The sequence below is a fragment of the Lissotriton vulgaris genome, chromosome 1_1 (assembly GCF_964263255.1).
Source record: "Lissotriton vulgaris chromosome 1_1, aLisVul1.2, whole genome shotgun sequence".
NCBI classification, from domain to species: domain Eukaryota; kingdom Metazoa; phylum Chordata; class Amphibia; order Caudata; family Salamandridae; genus Lissotriton; species Lissotriton vulgaris.
The window spans coordinates 1,463,340,076-1,463,361,835 of record NC_141685.1 but is presented as its reverse complement, the minus strand read 5'-3'; the positions used below and the strand labels follow the sequence as shown (position 1 = coordinate 1,463,361,835).

At 43.4% G+C, this 21,760-nt stretch overlaps 1 protein-coding gene across 1 annotated transcript in view; it reads right to left on the bottom strand.

Moving 5' to 3' along the window:
• The window catches only part of IL17REL (interleukin 17 receptor E like), a 687,219-nt gene that overhangs the window by 173,300 nt on the left and 492,159 nt on the right, over positions 1–21,760 (bottom strand). The window contains exon 13 of the mRNA XM_086967317.1: positions 10,346–10,491. Within this exon, the coding sequence (XP_086823443.1) occupies positions 10,346–10,491 (146 nt within the window). The remainder of the gene's footprint in view (positions 1–10,345; positions 10,492–21,760) is intronic.

Genomic DNA, 21,760 nt, shown 5'->3' with positions numbered 1-21,760 from the left:
AGGCCTTTGAAGCCTCCTGACTTGACATGCAGATCACCAGTTACCCTTCTTGGAGGAGGTGTAAACACATCTTGCTAGAGCAGGCATTGTTTCATACCTTAAGATGGCTACCCTGTTCACTTGCACTGTCAGTAATTGAACTAGCCATGCACAAGGGCATATCTGCTCATGCACATATGTCCTCGCATGTAATATAATGCACCCTGACTTAGTGCTGTAAGGCCTGCTGTAGGACTGACTTGCAAATAGTATATGCATTTTTAGAGGGCATGGCATGCAGGGTGTGTGCATGTTGTGATTTCCCTTTTTAGAGCAACTTATCATGCAGCTTGCATAGGTTTGGTGCTTGGTCATCCCTTAGAGTGGCACAATATATGCTGCAGTTCTGAGGAACCCTCTTTAGAACCTATGCACTAGGTACAAGGGGTACCACTTACTATGGACTCACAGAGGTGCTAAAGGCCTGATGAATTGGGATCAATTGAGCAGGTAACTTGTTTTTGGGGCAGAAATACTGGCACTGGTGACCTGGTTAGCAGGACCTAGTGCACTTCAGTCAAGGTTGCATCAAATGGCAAGCAGAAAGTGTGGGGATTACTGCAACAAAGACCAGCTTCCTACAGCCCCTGTCCAGCATGACCTCAAATAACCTTTTTTAGCACTACTTGCTTCTAAACGCTTTACTGCATTTATTCTTCTGAAATTCAATATCTGAACTTCTATACACTGCATTTTTGTCATTTGGCCTTGTTTCGTTTATATATTATAATCTATTTTTATAAACCTGTGTGGAGTCTTTTTGTGGTGTATTCATTGTATTTCTGTGTGTGTGTGTGTGTTGCACAAATACTTTACACATTGTCTCTTTAGATAAGCGTGAACTGGTTCACCTTCTTTTTGGAAAATAAACTCAATGAAAACCAATTAAAATCTGAGGAGCACAAATTGAGAATATTTTCACTCCAGAAAGAATTAAATATCGAATTTTCCTCTCAACAACTAAATCAGATACTGCATGAATGTTTGCTATCCGAGGAGGCTTCCACACTATTCCGAAGGACAGGATTATGAATCCATTTGGAAAAGATTCAGTAAATATTGAGCGCCCTTCCTTCGTGGGAAAGCTTTCAAATTGAACTAATATGGTTTGTGTTAGAATGTGCCAGAATCAGCTTGATATTAACAGGTTATTAAAACATTGATCCTAGTGGTGCTTATCATTTATAAAAGATCTGATATGTGATCACAATTTCCACTCATAATCACAATATTTGTCAGATTTTAGTTTTTACACATCAACCAAATTTGTTTACACATTAAACCTTTTTTTAATAAATCAAGCAATTAGAATATCAACAACGGGTTACAAAACAATAAGATCAATAGTGGATATCACAAAAGCAACAATCAGCTGTTGTGCAAATAAGAGCAGAAACATCACACAAAATGATGTTTCCCTTTATCAACTGTACCCTTTCTCTTTCCTCCTGTGTGCACATGACTAAGTTGTTTAGAAAACACTTGTAACAATGTCCTTAAAATTAGAATGTTTAGAAGATTCTCACCCTAATTTGCGAGCATGGATCAACTGGTCAAATATTAGTCTCAAACAATCAGTCAGAATCTAACGGAGTAGTATTAGGTCTTGGACAATTCCTAAGTAATACAAACATTGATAACTGTCAATAAAAAAACGACTAGCCACCCACCTCAATGACAACCACCTCCTCGACACCACTCAATATGGTTTCACACCCAACCACAGTCTAGAGACTACCTTTATCTCCATCACGAGTGAATCTGGTTGAATGTTGACAGTGGTGACACCCCACAGCCCTTATCTTACTGGACCGTTCAACAGCCTTCAAAACCATCTACGAAGTACACCCTTATCCAAAGACTGCATGAATTCACATCCAAGGACCCACAGTTACCTGGATTTCCTGACTTACCACACCTAGTCAGTCAGCTTGACCCCCTTCACCTTGGGTGTTGTCAACCTCATCTGTGGAACTTTACTAGGAAACCTACTCAGCCCACTCATTTCAATGCCTACATGTCTCCACTCACCGGCATCATCCTCGCTTACAGAATCAATATCATATCCTATGCTGATGACTCCATTTCCAAACACTCGAACCAAATTCTTCATCTGCATGACCGAAGTGACCAATTGGATGAAAACCAGCTGCTTCAAGCTCAACACAAAGAAGATGGAAGTAGTAATCTTCTGCAAAGACACCTTACTGTTGAACTCCACATGGTGAACTGCCAAACTCGGACCCACACTTCTCCTCAAAATCCATGCAAAGAACCTAGGATTAGTAATCCACATGTACATGACATGGGACAATAAGAGACATGAATTTGGACCAGTCCATGAGCAGGACTGCATCTCCAAGGCTTCCCTCGGGCTCTGTGCTGACCAATTCTGCTGGGAGGCAGCTACTGGGCCCCAGAGGAGGATTTGAAGTGCTTCAAGCTCCCGCAGCACAGGACATACAATTGGATCAACCAGGGGAAGGACTGCATCTCTATGCTTCCCTTGGGCTCTTTGCTGATCACTTCCACCAGGAGGCAGCTACTGGACCCCTAAGGTGCATTTAAGGTGCTGCATGCCCCCGCAGCTCATGATGCATGCGGGGCACTCCCAGGAGCATACCCGGGCAAAAAACAGGCCAAGAGTGAGCCTGTCTGCTTCTGTCCAAGCCCTGAGGAGACTGGGCTTCCCCCCATTAGCCTTGGTACCATGAACTGTGCTGGTGGGGTGAGCGACCTTTTGACTTTAACCATCCTATTGAGCATTTGTCTGCTGTGATTTGGAAGAGGATCTTTAGCCCTGGGTTTTTGTTGAACTTGGAGGTCGTATAGGGGGCTTTCCAAACAAATGTACAGAGCTGACCATTCAGACCGTGGCAGATGCCCACCCTGAGATAATGGTATCCTCTGGAGAACTAGAGCCACCAGCTCATAAACGTAAAAATAAGAATTTACCTAGGCCCACCAGGCACCAAGACATTGAACCAGCAACTACCAAAAAGCTGTTCCGTCATGTGGGCACAGATATGAAAGGTTTTGTTCCTGTATTGTATGGCCTTGACAATGTTGTGACTGATAATATGATGCACATGGACTGTCTCCTCTCTCTTGTCTCATACAAACTGAAATATCCAGTCAAATCAATGTTTGAAGATGTTATGATGAAGCTTCCTGTTACAGAGCAAGCTCTCACTGGTAGGGATAAGCAGGTTGCTATTAGTCCTCTTACTGCGCCTCCTGTGGATGTGGTAAAGTTAGAGGTGACTGATAACATCAGATTGGCCCTGGACAATGGTCAGGCTGCACTTATGGTGCTGCTTGACCTATCTGCGACGTTTGACACCATCTCGCACCACATCCTACTGGAGAGACTTCAGGGCATTGGCGTACAAGGGGTTGCACTAAAATGGCTGACAGACAGAACGCAGACAGTCATATTGGGCACCTTTAGATCTAAAACCACAAAAGTTATGTGGACGACACCCAGCTCCTCCTCACCTTTGATAAATCCAGCCCTGATACACAACTCACCTTCTCAGAGGGTATGAAGACCATTGCCGCCTGGATGAGGACCAACTTCCTTTAACTGAACGCCGAGGAATTGGAGATCCTGTTGTTTGGAGGAGCAGCCATAAGCTGGTCTCCCAGGTGGTGGCTGGAGGAGCTGGGCGCAGCCCCCTCTCCAAAAGAAGTGGTCAAGGATTTAGGAAATCGGATTGACCAGAATCTTACGGTCAAAGCTCACGCCGTTACTACCGCTGGTACCTGCTTTCACACACTCAGCCTATTCAGAAGTATTTCCTTTGTTGCCTTCCTCTACATGAAAAACACTGATGCAAGCCCTACTGTTAAGCCGACTGGACTACTGGAATGCACTGTTGGCCTCAGCCAACAAGACTTCCTTAAACAAGGTACAAGTAGTCCAGAATATGGCAGCCCGACTAGTAGCAAATGCCCCTCCCAGAACGGCCTCGATTCCACTTCTTAACAAACTCCACTGGCTCCCTGAAAGAAAGCAGGTGCAAATCAAGATCGGCTGCACTGTTTTCAAAGCCCTCAATGGTCTGGGGCCTTCCTGCCTGTCTGACAAACTGACCAAGAACACTCCCTCTCGGCCCCTCCGATCTGGACCCAAGCTTCTCCTTTGCACTCCAAGAAATAAAAAGACCCACAAGCGTGGCAAAGCATTCAATCACCTTGCCCCAACCTTCTGGAACAAACTCCCCCGCCAGCTTCGCAACTGCCAGAGCCTTCCTCGATTCAGGAAGCTTTTATAAACCTATCTTTTCTGAGGCCCTCTGGCTTGGCTGTAGCATACAGTCCTAAGCGCAGAAATACACCTTATGGGGTGATTTGGGAGCTAGAGAAATTGCAAAATATTCAATTAATAAATATCAAATGTTATGTTATGTTATATTGATTTGTATAGCACACTAACCACTCTAGAGGGTATTTAGGTGCTTGGGTAGGTGTGTAGGTTTGTGGTCCCTAAGGTGCTTATACAAAAAGGCAAGTTTTCCGATTCTTACAGAACTCAAGAAGTAAAGGAGGAGCTATGATGTGTTTAGAGAGGTTGTTCCATGTCTTGAGTGTAATGTAGGAGAATAATTAATCTCCAGTTTTGCCTTTGTGGATGTGTGCGAGTGAGAGAGAGGCAGAGCGTAGGTGTTTGGTGGGTAGGTGAAAGTGAATGCGGCTGTTCAGTTAGTCTGGTCCTGTTTCCTGTAGGGCTTTGTATGTGTGCGTGAGAAGTTTGAATTAGTTGCGCTTGTGAATCAGAAGCCAATTAAGCTTCCAGAGCTGCAGTGTGATATGAGTGTGCCGTGGGAGGTTGTGTATGAATCTTTCAGCAGTGTTCTGGATGGTCTTGTTACTGTGTAGGAGTTATTAGGGGATTTCAGCATAAAGAGTGCTGCCACAGTCCAGCATGCTGGTGATGAGTGCTTGCGTGACAGTCTATCTGGTGTTCTGAGGTAACCATTTGAAGGTTTTTCGAAGCATGCATAGGATGTGAAAGTAGGAGGTGCACACTGGGTTGACTTGAGCCATCATGTTTAGATGTCATCTTAGATTTCTTCTGTGATCTGTGGGTGTTGGTCATTGCTCCAATGGCCACTAGGTGGTGTCTCATGGGAGGTCTTATTGCCGAAAACCAGTATTTCCATCTTTGCAGAGTTGAGCTGCAGGCAGACGGTTTGCATCCACTCTGCTACCATGGTCATGCAGTTGGTAATGTTGGTTTCGGTGGGGTTTTTTTTGTCCATCAGGGAGAGGATGAAATGGGTATCATCAGTGTGGGAGATAAAGGAGATGTCTTGTGATCGGGTGATGTTGGAGAGTGGTGTTATGTATATGTTGAAAAGGGTGGGGCTAAGGGACGATACCTGTGTGACTCGGCATATCAATTTCTCGGTCTCTGATGTGAAGGGTGGCCCACTATTCATTTGGGTTCTTCCCGTGAGGAAGGAACTGATCAATTTAAGAGTGGATCCTTGTATGCCAATCTCGTGGAGTCTTCTGATGAGGGTGTTATGGGAGACAGTCTCGAAAGCCACAGAGAGGTCAAGCAGGATGAGGGCCATTGTTTCTCCTCAGTCCAGAATGATTCTAACAGTGGAAGTGATGAGTGCTGTTTCAGTACTGCGGTTCTTTCTGAATCCTGATTTAGTGTTGTTTTGGTTTGATCAGGGTTGTTCGACAACACATTGTGATTTGGTTCAGCCCTTCACTCCAAGCCTAGAGTGGCAGCTAGAGTGACAGAATGCAGACACATTTATAAAACTGCCATTAAATATAGGAAGGAAGGTTTGCATCAGGAAGCCTGGGAAGATCTGGAAGAATCCTGCCACTTGAATTGCAGCTCCAAAATCTGGGAAAACATATATCCCCCCTTTTTTACTAGTAAAGATTCCCCAGCTAGTTATTATTTCAGTGCCCTGGGTGCATGGGTGACCCACTCTAGAGGAATAAATGGTTCTATGGCTTCTGTGGGTGGGAGGAAGGGGACCGGATTTGGGTCTGTTTATTATAATCCATGATTTGAAGTAGAGGAAGTCAAGGATGCCTTAGGTGGTATTTGTAGCAATAAGACTCCTGGTCCTGACAGGGTTCTAGTTGACGAATTTAAGCTGAATGTTAACTTGTGGACACCCCTGCTTATTGTGTTTCTAAATGCTGTACTTAAAACTCTGACCCCTCCTTCATGGACGTGCTTTGTGATTATTCCTATATTTAGAAAAAGAGACAAGAGAGACCTAAAATGTTACAGATCAATATCATTATTGGAATCTATAGTCAAAATTTTTGGGAAGGTCATCTTAGCCGTACTGCCAGAATGGACGGAGCAGGATGGGGTTCAATCTGACATTCAAAAAGGCTTTAGACAGGGGGACGAGCACTATTGATCAGGCTCTGAACCTTTATTTATAGTTTACTATGGGCAAAGCAGGGGTGTATCCATATGGCTTTTATGGATCTCTTTTCTGCTATGTTATTGGAAGCAAACTCTGGCCTTTTATGATTTTGTTGGGAGTTGATACTGAGTTTGCTCATTTTCTGGGTGACCTGCATATGAATATGTCTGCCTTTGTTAGATATATTAAAAATGGGAACTGTACAGAAAACTTTGGATTACCCAGGGTTTTAGGCAGAGCTTTATTTTGGCCCCTTTTTTATTCACATTATATATCAATCATCTTGAAGGGCCATTTCATGCAGGTGGACCTTGATCTACCCCGAATGGGTAATATGCTTGCTTGTAAAATTGATGGACTCTCTCAGCCTCTCTACTTATTTGTGGGAAGTCACATAATATGGTTATGGGTCTGGGATCTACACGGAGCAGAAGATACACTATAAAGAGAATGAATATCATAAGGTTCTCCTTGTTTATTTATCTCGGGTTTTGTTTTATCAGAAGGGAACTAGGCATCCTTTGATTTTGTCCACATGGTCACTCTTTAGGAGGACAGTGGGTGCAATCTTTGATTCTGCTGCCAGGCTCAGGAAAAAACCTGTTCAAACACTTCTGAAGATCTTCACTGCTAAATGTAGTCTTCGGTAGTATATGGTAGCGAACTGTGGGGATGTGTTGGTTTTTCTCAGCTTCAAGTGGTGTAGAACCTATATTTGAATCAATTGCTGGCCGTGTCAAATGGTGCATTCATTTTCTTTGTCCATGAAGAGGTAGGGATGGGATATATAGTAGAATGAATCACCAACTGACCTCTTTTAAAATGGCTGGCGATATGGATTAACCCAGAACTTGAGTTGAAATGGCTATTTCTGAGGGATTGTCTCTCTCTAAATTTTTGGAAGAGTATTGCATGGCTGAAATTCATGCAAGAGGGTTTTCAGGCTCTTGGGTGGTCTGAGCTGTTTACAGCTCCAGAATTTATCTGAAAGTCAAATATAGATTCGATTAAGGAGAATTTCTTTGCCCATAGAAAATCTGACCAGGAGGCTTTAGAATTTCATAAAGGTTTGGTGCAGGTGTTTGTTATACTTAAAACAACTGTGCTTATCAAGCCTTATTTGAGTTTTGTTGACAAATGCTATTGGCATTACGTCCTAACAAGATTTGTTCTGGGGATGCTACACCAACTGCTTGTGGTCCCCAAGCAGTTGTCATTGGTGGAGCATCTCCCTGCTTGATGTTGTAATAACTTTTCAAACAAAAAGATAGCCTTCATTATCTTTTTTTGCGATTTTTATTCTGCTCTTCAACATAAATGTATTATTAAATGTAGACTTGATTTAATGTTTCTACATATACTCACTACAGAACGTATTTGTTTATCGGTGACTGGATTTTTAAGGGACCCTGTAAAGAAAATATTGTGTCTAGATAATTAATTTTGTTAATTGTTTTTATATGAATTAATTGCCATGTTTTACATTTTTTATACTTTTGATTTTTTTTAATGGTGCATGCATTTATTGTTGGCTGCTTGTTTTCTGTAAATTATTTTGTGAAATACACATTTACGTCTGACTCACTAATCAACAAGTAACTCACCATGGTTGGCCAGCGGAACAAAATCGGCATCTCCTGCTAACAAACATGGAAGATGCTCGAGAATATCTTCAAATGGCTTCTTGCCAACACTGGCAGAACCTTCACCCAAGCCTTCATCACCAGCAAGCTGGACTATGGCAACACACTCTATTATGGAATCAACGCTCCACTGACCAGAAGACTCCAGACCATACAAGGCTCAGTGGCCAGGCTCACTCTCATCCACCTACCCCATACTCACAGCTCCCCTCACCTCAAAAAGCTCCACTGATTCTCAATCCCCAAACAAATACTATTGAAAGTCCTCATGTACAAAGCCTTGAGCAACATTGGCCCCACACACCTCAACAACTGCATAAACCTCCTCAAACCTATTGGATACCACTGCTGAGTTGGACTCCTATTCACAAGCACAGTGGTTGTGCCTTCTCTAATATTGCTACTAAAGTCCTGCAACGACCTGCCCCTGCACATCAGAGCCAACTTTTATGTTATTGAATTACACAAGAAACGAAAGAACTATCTGTTTACCTAGCCCGACCATGGTCTCACCCCATATAGCTTCTGCTCCAGTGCCAGCATACCATCCAGGTGAGTTGCATGCTATACATATACACATAACATAAACAGCATAAATAATATAAGATACACAACATAGCATAATAAAAGTGCCTACACACTTGAATATCACCGTATTAAGTGTTACATCTCCTACTTAAACTAAAAGCGTAAATTGCTCCTGGACCTGCACAATCACCGTTTGAATATTCCTCCGTGTATCACCTGCAAGAGTTTTAGCAAGGAATTTTCTCTCCCTTCTGACATTTCACACGTCGGTGGTGGGAAAAATAAATTGTTCTAAAACACTTGCATGTTATTCCCCATATTAACACACAAAACTTGGCATCAGGAGGCAAATATGAGTCAATTTAAAAAACGGTAAGTGCAGTAATGTTTTTTTCCATGGTTGATTTTACCTATCTGGAAAAAAAAACTAAGGGGGTGATTACGTAGCGGTGAATGGGACTGCCCGCCAGACATGTGGCTGTCTAACGACTACGATGGGCCTTTAACATTGTGGGCGATGCTGGTTGCAGCACTGTCCGCAATGTTAAAGGTGCTTGTGCTGCATTTCCCTGCACCATGTGGCAGGCACCACACGGTGCTTGCCACTTGGTGCATGGGACTACCCCAGTGCTCCCCCCAACACACACAGGGGGCCCGCATTGGTCCCCAAAGCCAGTCTCTGCCTGTCTTTTTTGCAGGTGGAAAGGGATACCAAAATCCCTACAGCGTTGCCTGAATGGCACAGCGGCAATGTTGCGCTGGTTCAGGGTTCCGCAAGGAGGGCGGAAAAGGACCGCCTTGCGGAACCACGGCGGACAGACTTTCCGTCTGCCACGGAAAAATTGGGATTCCCTCCGCCATCCTAATTTGGCGGTGGGGATTTTCTGTATGATGGGGGAAGGACCGCCACCGCTGGCCCGGCGGTGGAGGTCCTTCCGCCATCAGAATGAGCCCCTCAGTTCACAGAAAAAGCATTATGTATCTAATGACTTGACCATTAAATACATTGAGCTGGTAATTTATATGCGGTAATCTGCATGTGCACTGAAAACATAACCAGGTTTGCTGTTTGTTTCACAGCACAAATCAGGTCAGAGGTATTGATTTTTATGCTGTGGGCAAAGTAACATCTGCTGCTGGCGCCATGGTGATCTAAACTGTCCATAAAGATGGCTTACGAGGTTTCATAAGAATATGTTGCTCTGTAAATTTTTCAAATAGATGAGATTACGGGAGCTCAACAAACGTATACATCTTTCTATTTGTCAGGAGCTTTATGAATACACACCTCGTGCCGTGGATTAAAAGAATGCCTATCATGGTTGGGCAGTCTTATTTTTTATGAAAATATTGTATTTAGCCTTCACTGTCCAACTCTGCAGGTGGTGTAGGTGTAGCAGAAAGAATGACACTTTTCGGTGGCTTACCTTTATTAGACATGGCTTGGCAGTTCGGGCTGGACTGTTCCCATGAAGCACAGGGTCAGACTGATTTGCATATGGCCATGTCTGAACTGGGGTGGTGGAGTGAGCTAAAGAATGATGATGGATTAAGCCCAGATCATTTGACTGGGGGTGAGTGTTTGATTTGCTAAATCGCTCCGTCCATCATCCCCTTTGGTACAACCTTTATTTTATTCTGTGGTTTTGATGATTTCAAGCAGATGACATATACCTATGGAAAGGTTGAGAAAACTATCAAAATATTCCAATCCACACTTACCACTTGGATAGATGGGAGCTTGTGCAGGAGCTCATCTCCTGATGACTGAGTCTTGTTGTACACAATTACAGAAAATGTTGCCTTTGCTTGTGATACGATTGTGAGCTGCACTTCGTCTGCTACTACTTCCATATTCATTTGCCATCCTAACAGAAGAAAAAGTCAGTTATGAACACTTCTTTCCCTCCCAAATGGCATGTAGAAATGTAAAAAAATACGGGCAGCTCCTCCACATGCAATCTTAATTAATAGGATTTGTCATAAGAACGACAGCTATAGTGATCTGCAACTTAAATGACAATCATAATAACTGAGTGCATATCTTATTGTTTCATTAGCAAGAGAGAAAATGACATTTTATTTCTTGAATGTTTGGACAAGTCATAATACATGATTGTCAATCATGTGCATTTGTTTCAAAAGTCATTTACATTCTATTATGACATTGGAATGTTAAAAGCTTTCATTAAGTGCAATGGAGTGCTCAGAGCCAATAATGGTTGGTATAGACCTTCTGCTTCAACATTCCACTATTTGCCTTTCTGTTTCTGTCTAATTTAGAACATTCTACCTTCAGTGCCTTGGGTTACACTGGGACCAAGCTGCAACTCTGGTTTGTGTGCATTAACAATTGGTATAGCCCTTGGCAGCAGGCTATAAAGCTACAATGTACACCTTTCCTTTTAATAATTGCATTGAAAAATCAAAGATTAAGTCATTTTAAGGCATTCATTAAGAAAAAAACTCTGTTACAACAAAATTCGAAAAGTCCACGTTTTAAGGCCAGCAAAACACCACCGTAATTTTCCCCTGTTAAATTTCAGCAGGTCACACCTGCCAAAATATACCTAGGTAAAAATACAGGGACGGCGAATTTTCGTGCAGTAATGCACCAATATCCACATGTTATGGCCCATTTTTGTAAAAGCAAACTCAGAATAGGGCATAGTTATAGCAGAAGTTAAATTGCGATTCTATGGTATCAGATTTTAGCAGATGCTGAAATCAACTACAGTATGCACATTTCTTTTCAATAATTGTTTAAAAGAATACAAGCATCAGTTATGGGTGGGTTATCACCAACTTTGAGTTGGCTGTACAGTGCAAATGTTTTGCGAATGCATTTGGGTTGCAAGACATTCATACATACCAATGCAAATCGGTATTTGGAAGAGAGTCCCTATACACGCCCCTAATAAATACCCATTCACAAACCTAAGTTGCAATTTGGTAACAGGCTACCTAATTGCCATTTGGTGTTTGTACATTTGGAAATGACTTTTTGCGTTCACAAACGGTCTGATTCTGAGAATTGGGCCGTTTGCACCCTCATAAAGACTTCGCACCGCAAGCCCATATTTCCTAATAATAATTATTTGCAAGAATATAACCCATACTTGCATGACAATAGATTCTTAATTTTGAAGCACTCCCATCAGGGTGATTACAGAATGCCCCTTCTAAAATCACCATTCATTAGTATTTAGGCACATAACATGCATCACTCTGAACCCAGTTCACAAAAGTACATTTGCATGGACATTTGTATGCCCCCCCCCCCCCCCCCCCCGGACCTCCACGTGTGACCAGCTCCACCAAATTCATCACAGTTACATATGCAGTATTAGTGGTGCAGAGGTCTAGGGCATGCCACCCATAATCTGCATATTCAAACCCCAGGTTGGACTCAGTAGGTCTAGGTTCCCTAAGCAACCCCTGGTCAGTGTGCTGGTGATTGTTATTGTTAGATATTCAGTTCCTCATTACTTGCAACGGGTTAAATTCTAACTCCAACGCGAACATTTTTACATCCGATCAGAAACTCGAGTTGTCTGACAATGATCACATCATCAAACTAAAAGCCAGGAAAAAAGATCAAAACATGCAGCGCATGGCTTATTGAAAATCAGTTTCAATTGTTATGCTCCAATTTCCAGTATAAAACTACAAACTACTGTATTACAGTAAACTCACAATGAGGGCCAGTAAGTAGGCGAGCTGTGTGAGAAAAAGATGTGACCAAAGTCATTGGATAGAGTTGGAAATACTGTAGTCCTTGTATGTGATCAAGCCTTTATCCATTTCCAAGTCATGATGATTGTGGGGTATACAGTGGTAATGTATTCGGATAGAAAGTCAAATATTTTTTTCGTCAGACTAAGAGCAACAGTATTTCACCATTTTGGCCCTTATAGGGCCTGTGTGCATGCATTCATTTTGCACGCCTATTTACTGGTGCTGAAGAACATAACTGGAATTTTCCTGTAAGAAAAAGTGGTCGGAAAAAGTGTATGAGACTGTAGCTGCAGCAGCAGCCAAGTATTATGCTGTTTTTTTCTAAAAGAGGGAAGCATTCAGCGCATACCCTTAAACAAAAAATCCTCTTCCCTCTCAGTCCTCCCCCTTCCCTATGCTTCGCCCTCCACATCTGCTCCTGCATACATAAACCACCTGTTCACAGCAGCAAATGTATTTGGTAAATTCGTAAAGAATAAGGGATTCTGTGTGTTTTTATGGCTCGAAAGCTCGGCCCCACAGTAATTCTCCATTTAGTGGATGTTTACTCGTAATTGCACAGTACTGGTGCGATTTAACCGAAAACGGAAAAAAGAACCTCGGTACCATGTAATTCATAATTAAGCCTAAAACTAGTGACATGCGTTACTCTTTGAACATTGTTCTTTCTTATTGAGTCTCAGATGCACATCAGATTGATAGACAGAGTGATGTAATTTCTCAATGACTATTCATTTAATACCATTTTGGCTGTTTCCCTTCTCTAAATACAGTGTACTCCCTTTGATGATATCCGTTGTGCCTGTGATACATTTCGGTGGCGTATTGTTCCTTTATGCGACTCCATGTTGTTCTAACATTATTCAAGAAGGACCACTTCAAATATTAAAATCAGGCTCCAAGGACATCACAGTAACTTGTGATGAAGCAAAGCTCCCACAGCCAAGACGATATCAATTGAAAAGGGATTGGAACTCAAATAACGCCACGGGTCTAAATGCTGGGATGCCACGGCTCTCCGTCTGATGAGGGTCTCAAGGTTCACTTTTGACGTCTAATGTTGAGATGTGCATCACAGGTACACATTCTTTGGTTACAAGATACAATACCATGACAGTTACCCGCCTTTGTATTATACAAATTAAACCACCTATATATTGCAAAGGACGACTGATATCATGTATTCTATCAATTGATACTTTTTCCAACAATAGGTGCTCATACACCACCCCGTTGGTAACATTATAATGGTAGCCTCCGGTCTTGTAATGAAATTATGTTAGGTGAGTCTGTGACGCTTAAAATCCCCAGCCAATTTATAATTTCATAGGGTAATCTTTGAAGCTCTGCATAATAATGTATACATGACAAAGGATTGTCTCTTTCTAACCCACCATCCTTGTTATGGTGTGTTGGAGATGGTCATTTTGCGGGGTTATCCCAAACCTTTGCCTGGTTCCTCCTCTATTTTTGGCTTCGCTTTTGCTGGCTTTAGGACACTTTTTTACTGCTGTCCAATGCTAAAGTGCATGTATCTGTAATAAAATGGTATTTGTTTTCTCCATGATTGGCATATTCGATTAACTGATAAGTCTCTAGTACTGTTCAATACATGTGCCCGGGGCCTAAAACTCAAACGCTACTAGTGGGCCTGCAACACTGATTGTGTCACCCACATGTGTAGCCCTTCAAACATGTCTCAGGCCTGCCACTGCCCCTGCAAAGCCTGTGTGTGCAGTTTTAAACAGCCATTTCCACCTGCGAAGTCCACCTGCTTGCCAGGCTTAACCCCTTCGGTGCACAGGACGGCCGGGAGCTTCCCCAGCTTCTGAGGCCCCGCGTTTCAGTGAAATGACGATCCGGGCTGACACAAATGTCCTACCACCCAGTATTTCCCCAGGTCTCCCGATAAAAATGGTGCCTCACTCGTGTTGGTGGCACTAGTACCCGTAACAGGCAAGGGCCCAAAACTTATTGAGGCAACATCAAAATTGACTATCACAAAATGAACTCGTTTTGCAAGGGGGGTCACCTGAGTTTTTGGCCCCGTGCTCGGCGGCCAACTAGGGAAACGTACCAAACCCACACATTTCTCAAAAACTAGACACCCTGGGGGATTCCAGGGAGGTATGGTTTGCGTGGATCAAGCAACGTTTTCTAACCCAGAATAACCTGCAAACCTCAAATTTATCTGAAAAAAATAACTTTTTTCACACATTTTTGTGTGGGAAAGTTGTGGCATCACCGGGCTGACACAAATTTCCTACCACCCAGCGTGCCCCTAGGTCTCCCAATAAAAATGGTACCTCACTCGTGTGGGAGGCCCAAGTAACCGCAACAGGCAAGGGCCCAAAACGTATTGAGGCGACATCAAAATTTCCTGTCACAAAACAATCTGGTTTTTCAAGGGGGTCACCTGGCATTTTGGCCCCGTGCTCAGCGGCCAGCTAAACGAAACCTACCAAACCCACACATTTCTGAAAACTAGACACCCTGGAAATTCCAGGGAGGTATGGCTTGCGTGGATTACACAATGTTTTCTCACCCAGAATCCCCTGCAAACCTCAAATTTAGCTGAAAAAAATCACTTTTTCCGCACATTTTTGTGTGGGACAGTGGTGGCATCACCGGGCTGACACAAATTTCCTATCACCCAGTGTTTCGCCAGGCCACTCAATAAAAATGGTGCCTGACTTTTGCGGGAGGCCCTAGTACCTACGACAGGCAAGGGCCCAAAATGTATTGAGGCGACATAAAAATTGCCTGGCGAGAGCCAGTCAAATCACTCCATCCTGGATTCCCCTGGGTGTCTAGTTTTCAAAAATGTATCGGTTTGCTAGGTTTCCTTAGGTGCTGGCAGAGTTAAGGATTAAAACCCACAGCTAGGCACTTTGCAAAAAAAGGGTCAGTTTTCACCATGAAAATGTGGTGTGTCCACGTTGCGTTTTGGGCCATTTCCTGTCTCGGTTCCTAAGACCACCCACACAAGCGAGGTACCATTTTTCTCGGCAGACTTTAGGGAGCGCGGGGTGGGTCAAATTTTGTGGATCCACACAGATTCCAGAATTTTCCACCACAGAAATGTGAAAAAAAAGTTTTTTGGGACAAATGTTTAGGTTTGCAAGGGATTCTGGGTGACATAACCTGGTGAAAGCCAGTCAAGTCACCCCATCCTGTATTTCCATGGGTGTCTAGTTTTACAAAATGTATAGGTTTGCTAGGTTTCCCTAGGTGCTAGCAGAGCTAGAGTTCAAAATCTACTGCTAGGCACTTTGCAAAAAAAGGATCAGTTTTCACTGTAAAAATAAAGCTTGTCTACGTTGCGTTTTGGACCGTTTCCTGTCACGGGCACTAGGCTTACAAGTGAGGTACCCTTTTTATCGGGAGATTTAGGGTAACACAGAATAGTAGATCAACTGGTATTACCTATTGACTTTCGATGCATTTCTGCCTTTCAAATGAAAGACAATGTGTAAAAAATAAGTCATTTTGAAAATGACCTATAAGTCTCATGCTAGTATGGGTACTCACAATTTTCAGAAATGTCCAAATATCGACTGTTTCTAAACTCTATATTTTGTTCCAATTTCATAAATACATAGGTGTCTTTCATTTTTTTTTTTTTAAGACCAGCGGTCCCAAACTTTATTTAGTTTCACAGATGAGTTAAGCAGTAGTCATACAATGTCATAACAATGAAGCATTACTACAAACGGCATTCGGCCAGCAGCACATAATGACATGTCAATCATATATGAGTGAAAGTAAACAATAGCCAGTGGAGATGCATTGGTGCGCAAGTGGCAGTGCCAGGAAATGTCTCGTGCTGCAGTGCTCGCGGCTCGTAGCACTGCGTAAGGACCAGAGCGGTCATTAAATCCAACAGTCATTGTTTTAAGTTGTGTTCCCTGATTAGTACAGTAGTGAGCAAGGGCAGGATCATATCCCCCGTCGTCACATGGGTCGCTGGATTTCCGCCTTCTGTATTTGGAAGCATTCAGCTGGCATTGTGTGATACGGAAATGGGGAGGGGGGGATCAAGCATTAGCGTGAGTACAGCATTAACAATCTCTGCGTCAACCAAAAGATATAACTGGGAAGTGAAAGAAGAGGGGGAGGGAGAAACATTTCAACAACTGTTGGACAAGTTTTTGTGCATGTGGTAGTGTATCTAGAACCCTAGCTATGTGTGGTGCACCCTATATGGGCTGCGCAGGAGCGGGGGTAATTGAGGATATGGTGTTGCTGCGGCTGCAGGGCGGAGGAGGGGGGGCGGTGAGGGGGGAAGGGCAGCGGCGGGGAGCGGCAGGGGACATCTCTCGTTGTGGAGGGTCACAGCGGTCGGGGCAGGCGGTGGGGGGGGAAGGAGGGGGGGGCACGGACAGCAATTAACTGGGCCCCCTCTAGTCCGCGTCGGGATGGCATTCTATACCGGCCTGGGTGCACGCCCGATGGTACGCAATCAGGGTGGCGTCCCAGTCTTGGGCGATCGGATATTTCCGTAGGCCAGCGGTCTCCTCTCTGTGTAGAGACACACTCTCCGCACAGGCCCAGTTGCCAAGAGAGCGACGCCAGTCCGCGGGGCGCGGTGGGGTGGCACTTTTCCACCGTTTCGTGATGAGGCGTTTAGCCGTAATGAGGCCTAAGTCCCAAAAGCGCGCCCGTAGCTTGGTCTGCTTGGCCCTCTTGTAGAGTCCCAGTAGGCATACTTCCCACGTCTTGGGGAGAGTTTCGCCTGTGGCTGCCGTCAGCGTGTCAGTGACCGCTGACCAGTACGGGGTGAGGTGGGCGCAACTCCAGAGTGCGTGCAGGAAGTCCGAGTCTAGGAGGCCGCATCTGGGACACGCCGACGAAGTGAGTCTGAAATAGCGATTCAGTTTGTCAGGAGACAAATACGCGCGGTGGATGATATAATATTGGATGGTTTTAAACCGCGCGTTGCGGGGAATATTTCTAGCGCCCGCTAATATCGCGGCCCACTGCTTATCCGTCCAGTTGGAGCCCCGGTCGGTCACCCACTTCTCCCTCAGTCTTTGGGAGGAGAATTGGGTATGGCTGTGCAGTGCCTGCGCCAGCTCATTAATTGTAAATATATACACCCTTTCTTTTCTGGTAAATTTACAATACAGTGATCACATCAGACTAAGGGTCAGATTTATCAAAATGTCATGTTACGCATGACAAGGAGATGATAGGAAGGCAGCACATTTAACATTATACGGTGCATTCCTGTCCTCTGCTTGTGTTGGCGCACTATGTTGCCAAAGCAGGCAGCCTTGCACCATGGTGCATTGCATTGAAGGTATACCTTCCGGCACAAAAAAAAAATCCTCAGAGGCTTTTTCCTCTACCTACTTGTGCTGTAGCATTCCTCCTCTCCAAGGAGAAGGTTAATCCACCTCACATGGGTCTATTTTGGGAGAGGAAGTCTTGATCTACCTGCTTGTCAGCAAAGTAATTACCCTTGGCCAACACAGTAGTTCAAAGAAAGTCTCTCATTTATTACTGACTCTGGAAATTCCTGCAACGCTTTAAGTATAGGACAGTAGCGGTTGGTGGTGGAAGTGCTGCTGGGTGGTGATGTGGGGGCAGGGGAGGGGCAGGGTGGGGGTAGTAAACTACAGAATACGGCCAAATAGAGGTAAGTAAACATATAAATAAATAAAACTAATTTCGTTCAGCGCACTGCATCAAATTTGGCGATGCAGTGCGCGCAACAACATTAATTTTATTTATTTATATGTTTAATTACCTGTATTTGGCCGTATTCCGTAGTTTACTACCCCCTACCCTGTCCCTCCATCCCCATCCCCACCCCCACATCACTGCCTGGCAGCACTCCAGCCACAGACCGCTGCTGGTATAGGAAGTAGTGCAAATATGGACTGGCTAATTTTATATTTGCACTTGGGACTAATTTAAACCTATAGAAGAGACTTTCATTTATTTCTCCAGGTTGGGCCAATACAAAGTTGACATGATGCAGCTTTTCCCTACAGTGACAATGCAGTAAAGCACAGCACACTTACCCTGAAGCACTATAGATCACATTAAAGCACTACAGACGTACACTTTAGTTCAAGAAATGGGGCATTTCTTTTTGGATGTCAAAATAAAATATAAGCTCTGTTGTGGGCATAATCAATTAAATTAAAGGTACCATCTGTGACAGACTATCTCTGTTCACATACTAGCCTGAATTACACAGCAGTCCAAAGCGGTCCAACTCGCTCAGCCAGTACATGGTTGTACAGGTGCATACGTGCTCATGTGTAACTAATGCAGAGCGTCTTACCCCAGCTGTTTTGCTGCACACCTTCAGTTAAAAGGCAAGCACTTGTGGTAAGCACTTAAGTCCATTTTACCAGCTCTTACAGTGAGTGAGACTCAATTAGTGAGACTTGATCACAGTATAGATCAAAAAACTGGGTAGTCCAAAATCAAAACATGTGGGAGCAGGGGTGGAGCAGGTCTGAGCTCATTTTCTCACAAAAACATACTCCTTAACTTACAGATTACTTGTTGGTAGACTATGTGCTGGGTACTGTTGGGCTAGATTGCATATGCATTTTAAGTTGTATTTCATTTTTCTTCTCTGTGGGATGTTTTGTGCATTGAGAAATCTCTTCCCCCAACAAGCTCTAGAAAATGTGCAGTTACCTGTGGCTTTTTCACATTATGTGAGGAGACGTATTAGAACACATTTTAATGTTAATAATATGTATACCAGTTAAGTTAGAAAAAAAATGAGAATGCCTGTGAATATCCACAAAGTTATAACTTTGTGGATGCTCAAACTGATAACAATCCTGTTCGTCTTCTTGGAAAATGTGCAATACCTCTGTTTTCTTTTAACCATCAAATTCCATATGTGAATACAAACATCTGGCAGCTCATGATTATGTGAATCCTGTTTTGTCCTTACTTGCTTCACTACCTTCCTTCAACTCATCATAGAATAGTGAAATTAACCAATCCCATGAGACAAGACTATCCAACCTGAGGATAAAAGTAGCTATTTCTTCACTGGTTGTGCCCATTTTCCTACTACCATACCTTTACCCCAATGCTCACGGGGATCCTTTCCCATTACTTAGCCAAGCAGCTGTTTCTGGTCTTGAAATGTTTGTATTCAAATAATGTTTGTTCCTTCTTTTGGGAAGTAAGTGGGCCAGTGCCAGTCCAGAAAAAGAAACACATCCTGTGACCCAGTGCATTGAAATACATATCCTGCTTTTGATGATCTGCTATCCTACCCAGAGTTTTCCGCCTAAACATCCTCACTCCCTTGCCATTCCACCCATCCTTCTCATGTCACTGTCAGGGTGTTTGGGTGTTAGTGTGATGGTAGCAGGTTGAAGTGGTGGGGTTGCAAGCTCCTAGAGAGCATGTATTTACAACAAGGGGTGGTGAGGGACAGAGTCTCTGAATTAAGCAGAAAGCTCTCACCCAGTCAAGAGATCAGGGCTAGATCCAACACCGTTTTTTAGCTCACTGCACCATCCCAGTTTCAGAACCTGGCTGTATGCAAATTAGTCTGTTCCTGTCCCAGTGCATGATGGGAACAGGGCAAACCAAACTACAAAAGCCAATTCTTACACTGGGAAGGAAACAAGCTCCCGGGGACCGGTTTCTGGCATTACAGCCGTCTTCGGCCCGGTTTGCTTGAATCCTGATGGTGCAATGAGCAAGGGTCTCACATCTGAGAATACCCTTCCACGCTTAGGGTGGACAAAAATATTTACAACAAGGGGTGGTGAGGGACAGAGTCTCTGAATTAAGCAGAAAGCTCTCACCCAGTCAAGAGATCAGGGCTAGATCCAACACCGTTTTTTAGCTCACTGCACCATCCCAGTTTCAGAACCTGGCTGTATGCAAATTAGTCTGTTCCTGTCCCAGTGCATGATGGGAACAGGGCAAACCAAACCAGTGGCGTAACGAAACTTGAGGGGGCCCCCCTGCAAAGCACATGGAGGGGGCCCCCCCCGCGGCGCGGCCCACCATGCCTCCCCCCGGCGGCGCGGCCCACCATGTACCACTTTGCCCCACCACGCAGAAATCTGGCATATTTTGCTTTGAAACCTCCAACATTTAAATATAATGCCTCTAAATTGTCTGCCTCTATATTGTCTTTCTGTAAGTTCTAGTGAGAAACACTCTCAACATACACGCTATGCCATTTGCAACAATCCTGTCACAAGCAGATAATGTAACTGAGGCAGCAATCAGAACAATCCCAAGGAGTGATACTATTGTCTCATGACCTGCCTATGGCTGAAGAACAACTATATAGGGTCTGATATAGAATTGACAATACCTTGAAACTTTGAAAGAGAAACCCAAACCTGCAATTCCTTAAAAACTCGACTGACAATATACATGAGAAGTACAGCAGCTATAACTCAGTATCCTGCGAAAGTCAAGAGAAATAGACTGTTGAATTATGTGCATGCCACACACTAGCGACTGTCAAGGGTTGTGCATGATAATAACGTGAACTGAGGAAGTAATGTCAATGATAATGTCTTTATTAGTAAGCACTGCAAAACAGGCAGGCAAACAAGCCAGGCTGAGGAAGAAAATGGTTTGGATGCTTCAGAACACTGATGCAGATGTTTGTTTTAATTTATCATTTCTGTAGTGTAAACAATGACTAAATAAAAGATTAAAAGTGCATGTATTACAGACAAGTGCAAGCAACACCATAAATAACACTGTATGTAGAATAAAAACAAACCATATTAGCAGCAAGTACCTAATGACAATCTATACAAACTTTAGTTGGTAAAGGAAAAGAAAACGTGCAAATACTTTCAAAGTGCAAAATTAAGCAATCACCCGTCCAGCAATATACATAAATCAAGCATGTTTTGCAAAACAATCCAACTTTCTTCTTGCATCAAGGTGAACATACTTCAAAGTCCTTGGTAAAAACAAGTCCAGCAGTATGCAAAAATGAAGCCAGGTTAGTCAAAGAATTCCCCGTTTAGTGTGTGCATAAAGGCACATATATTTCAAATCAACTGATAAACAACAACTACAGCACATTCAATAATCAAACCAGTTTAAACTAACAATTTCCTTTTTGAAGGCTCAAATATTTTCAAAGTGACCATCAAAACAGTAACAGGTACAGCAGACAGCAAAGCAGCATAAATAAATTAAACCTATTTAGTCAGAGTAATTCCCTTTGTTTGTGCATGAAGGCATAAATATCTCAAAGTGCCTGGTAAAGTTATAACAATTTAGCAGCATAAACATCAAACCCAGGCACTCAAACAATGCCCCTTTTATTTTTGCATAAAGGTGCAAATAGTTAAACGTGAGTGATAAAAACAACAACAAGTTTAGGAGCATAAACATTAAACCAGTTATGACAAAGTATGCCCCTTTAGTTTG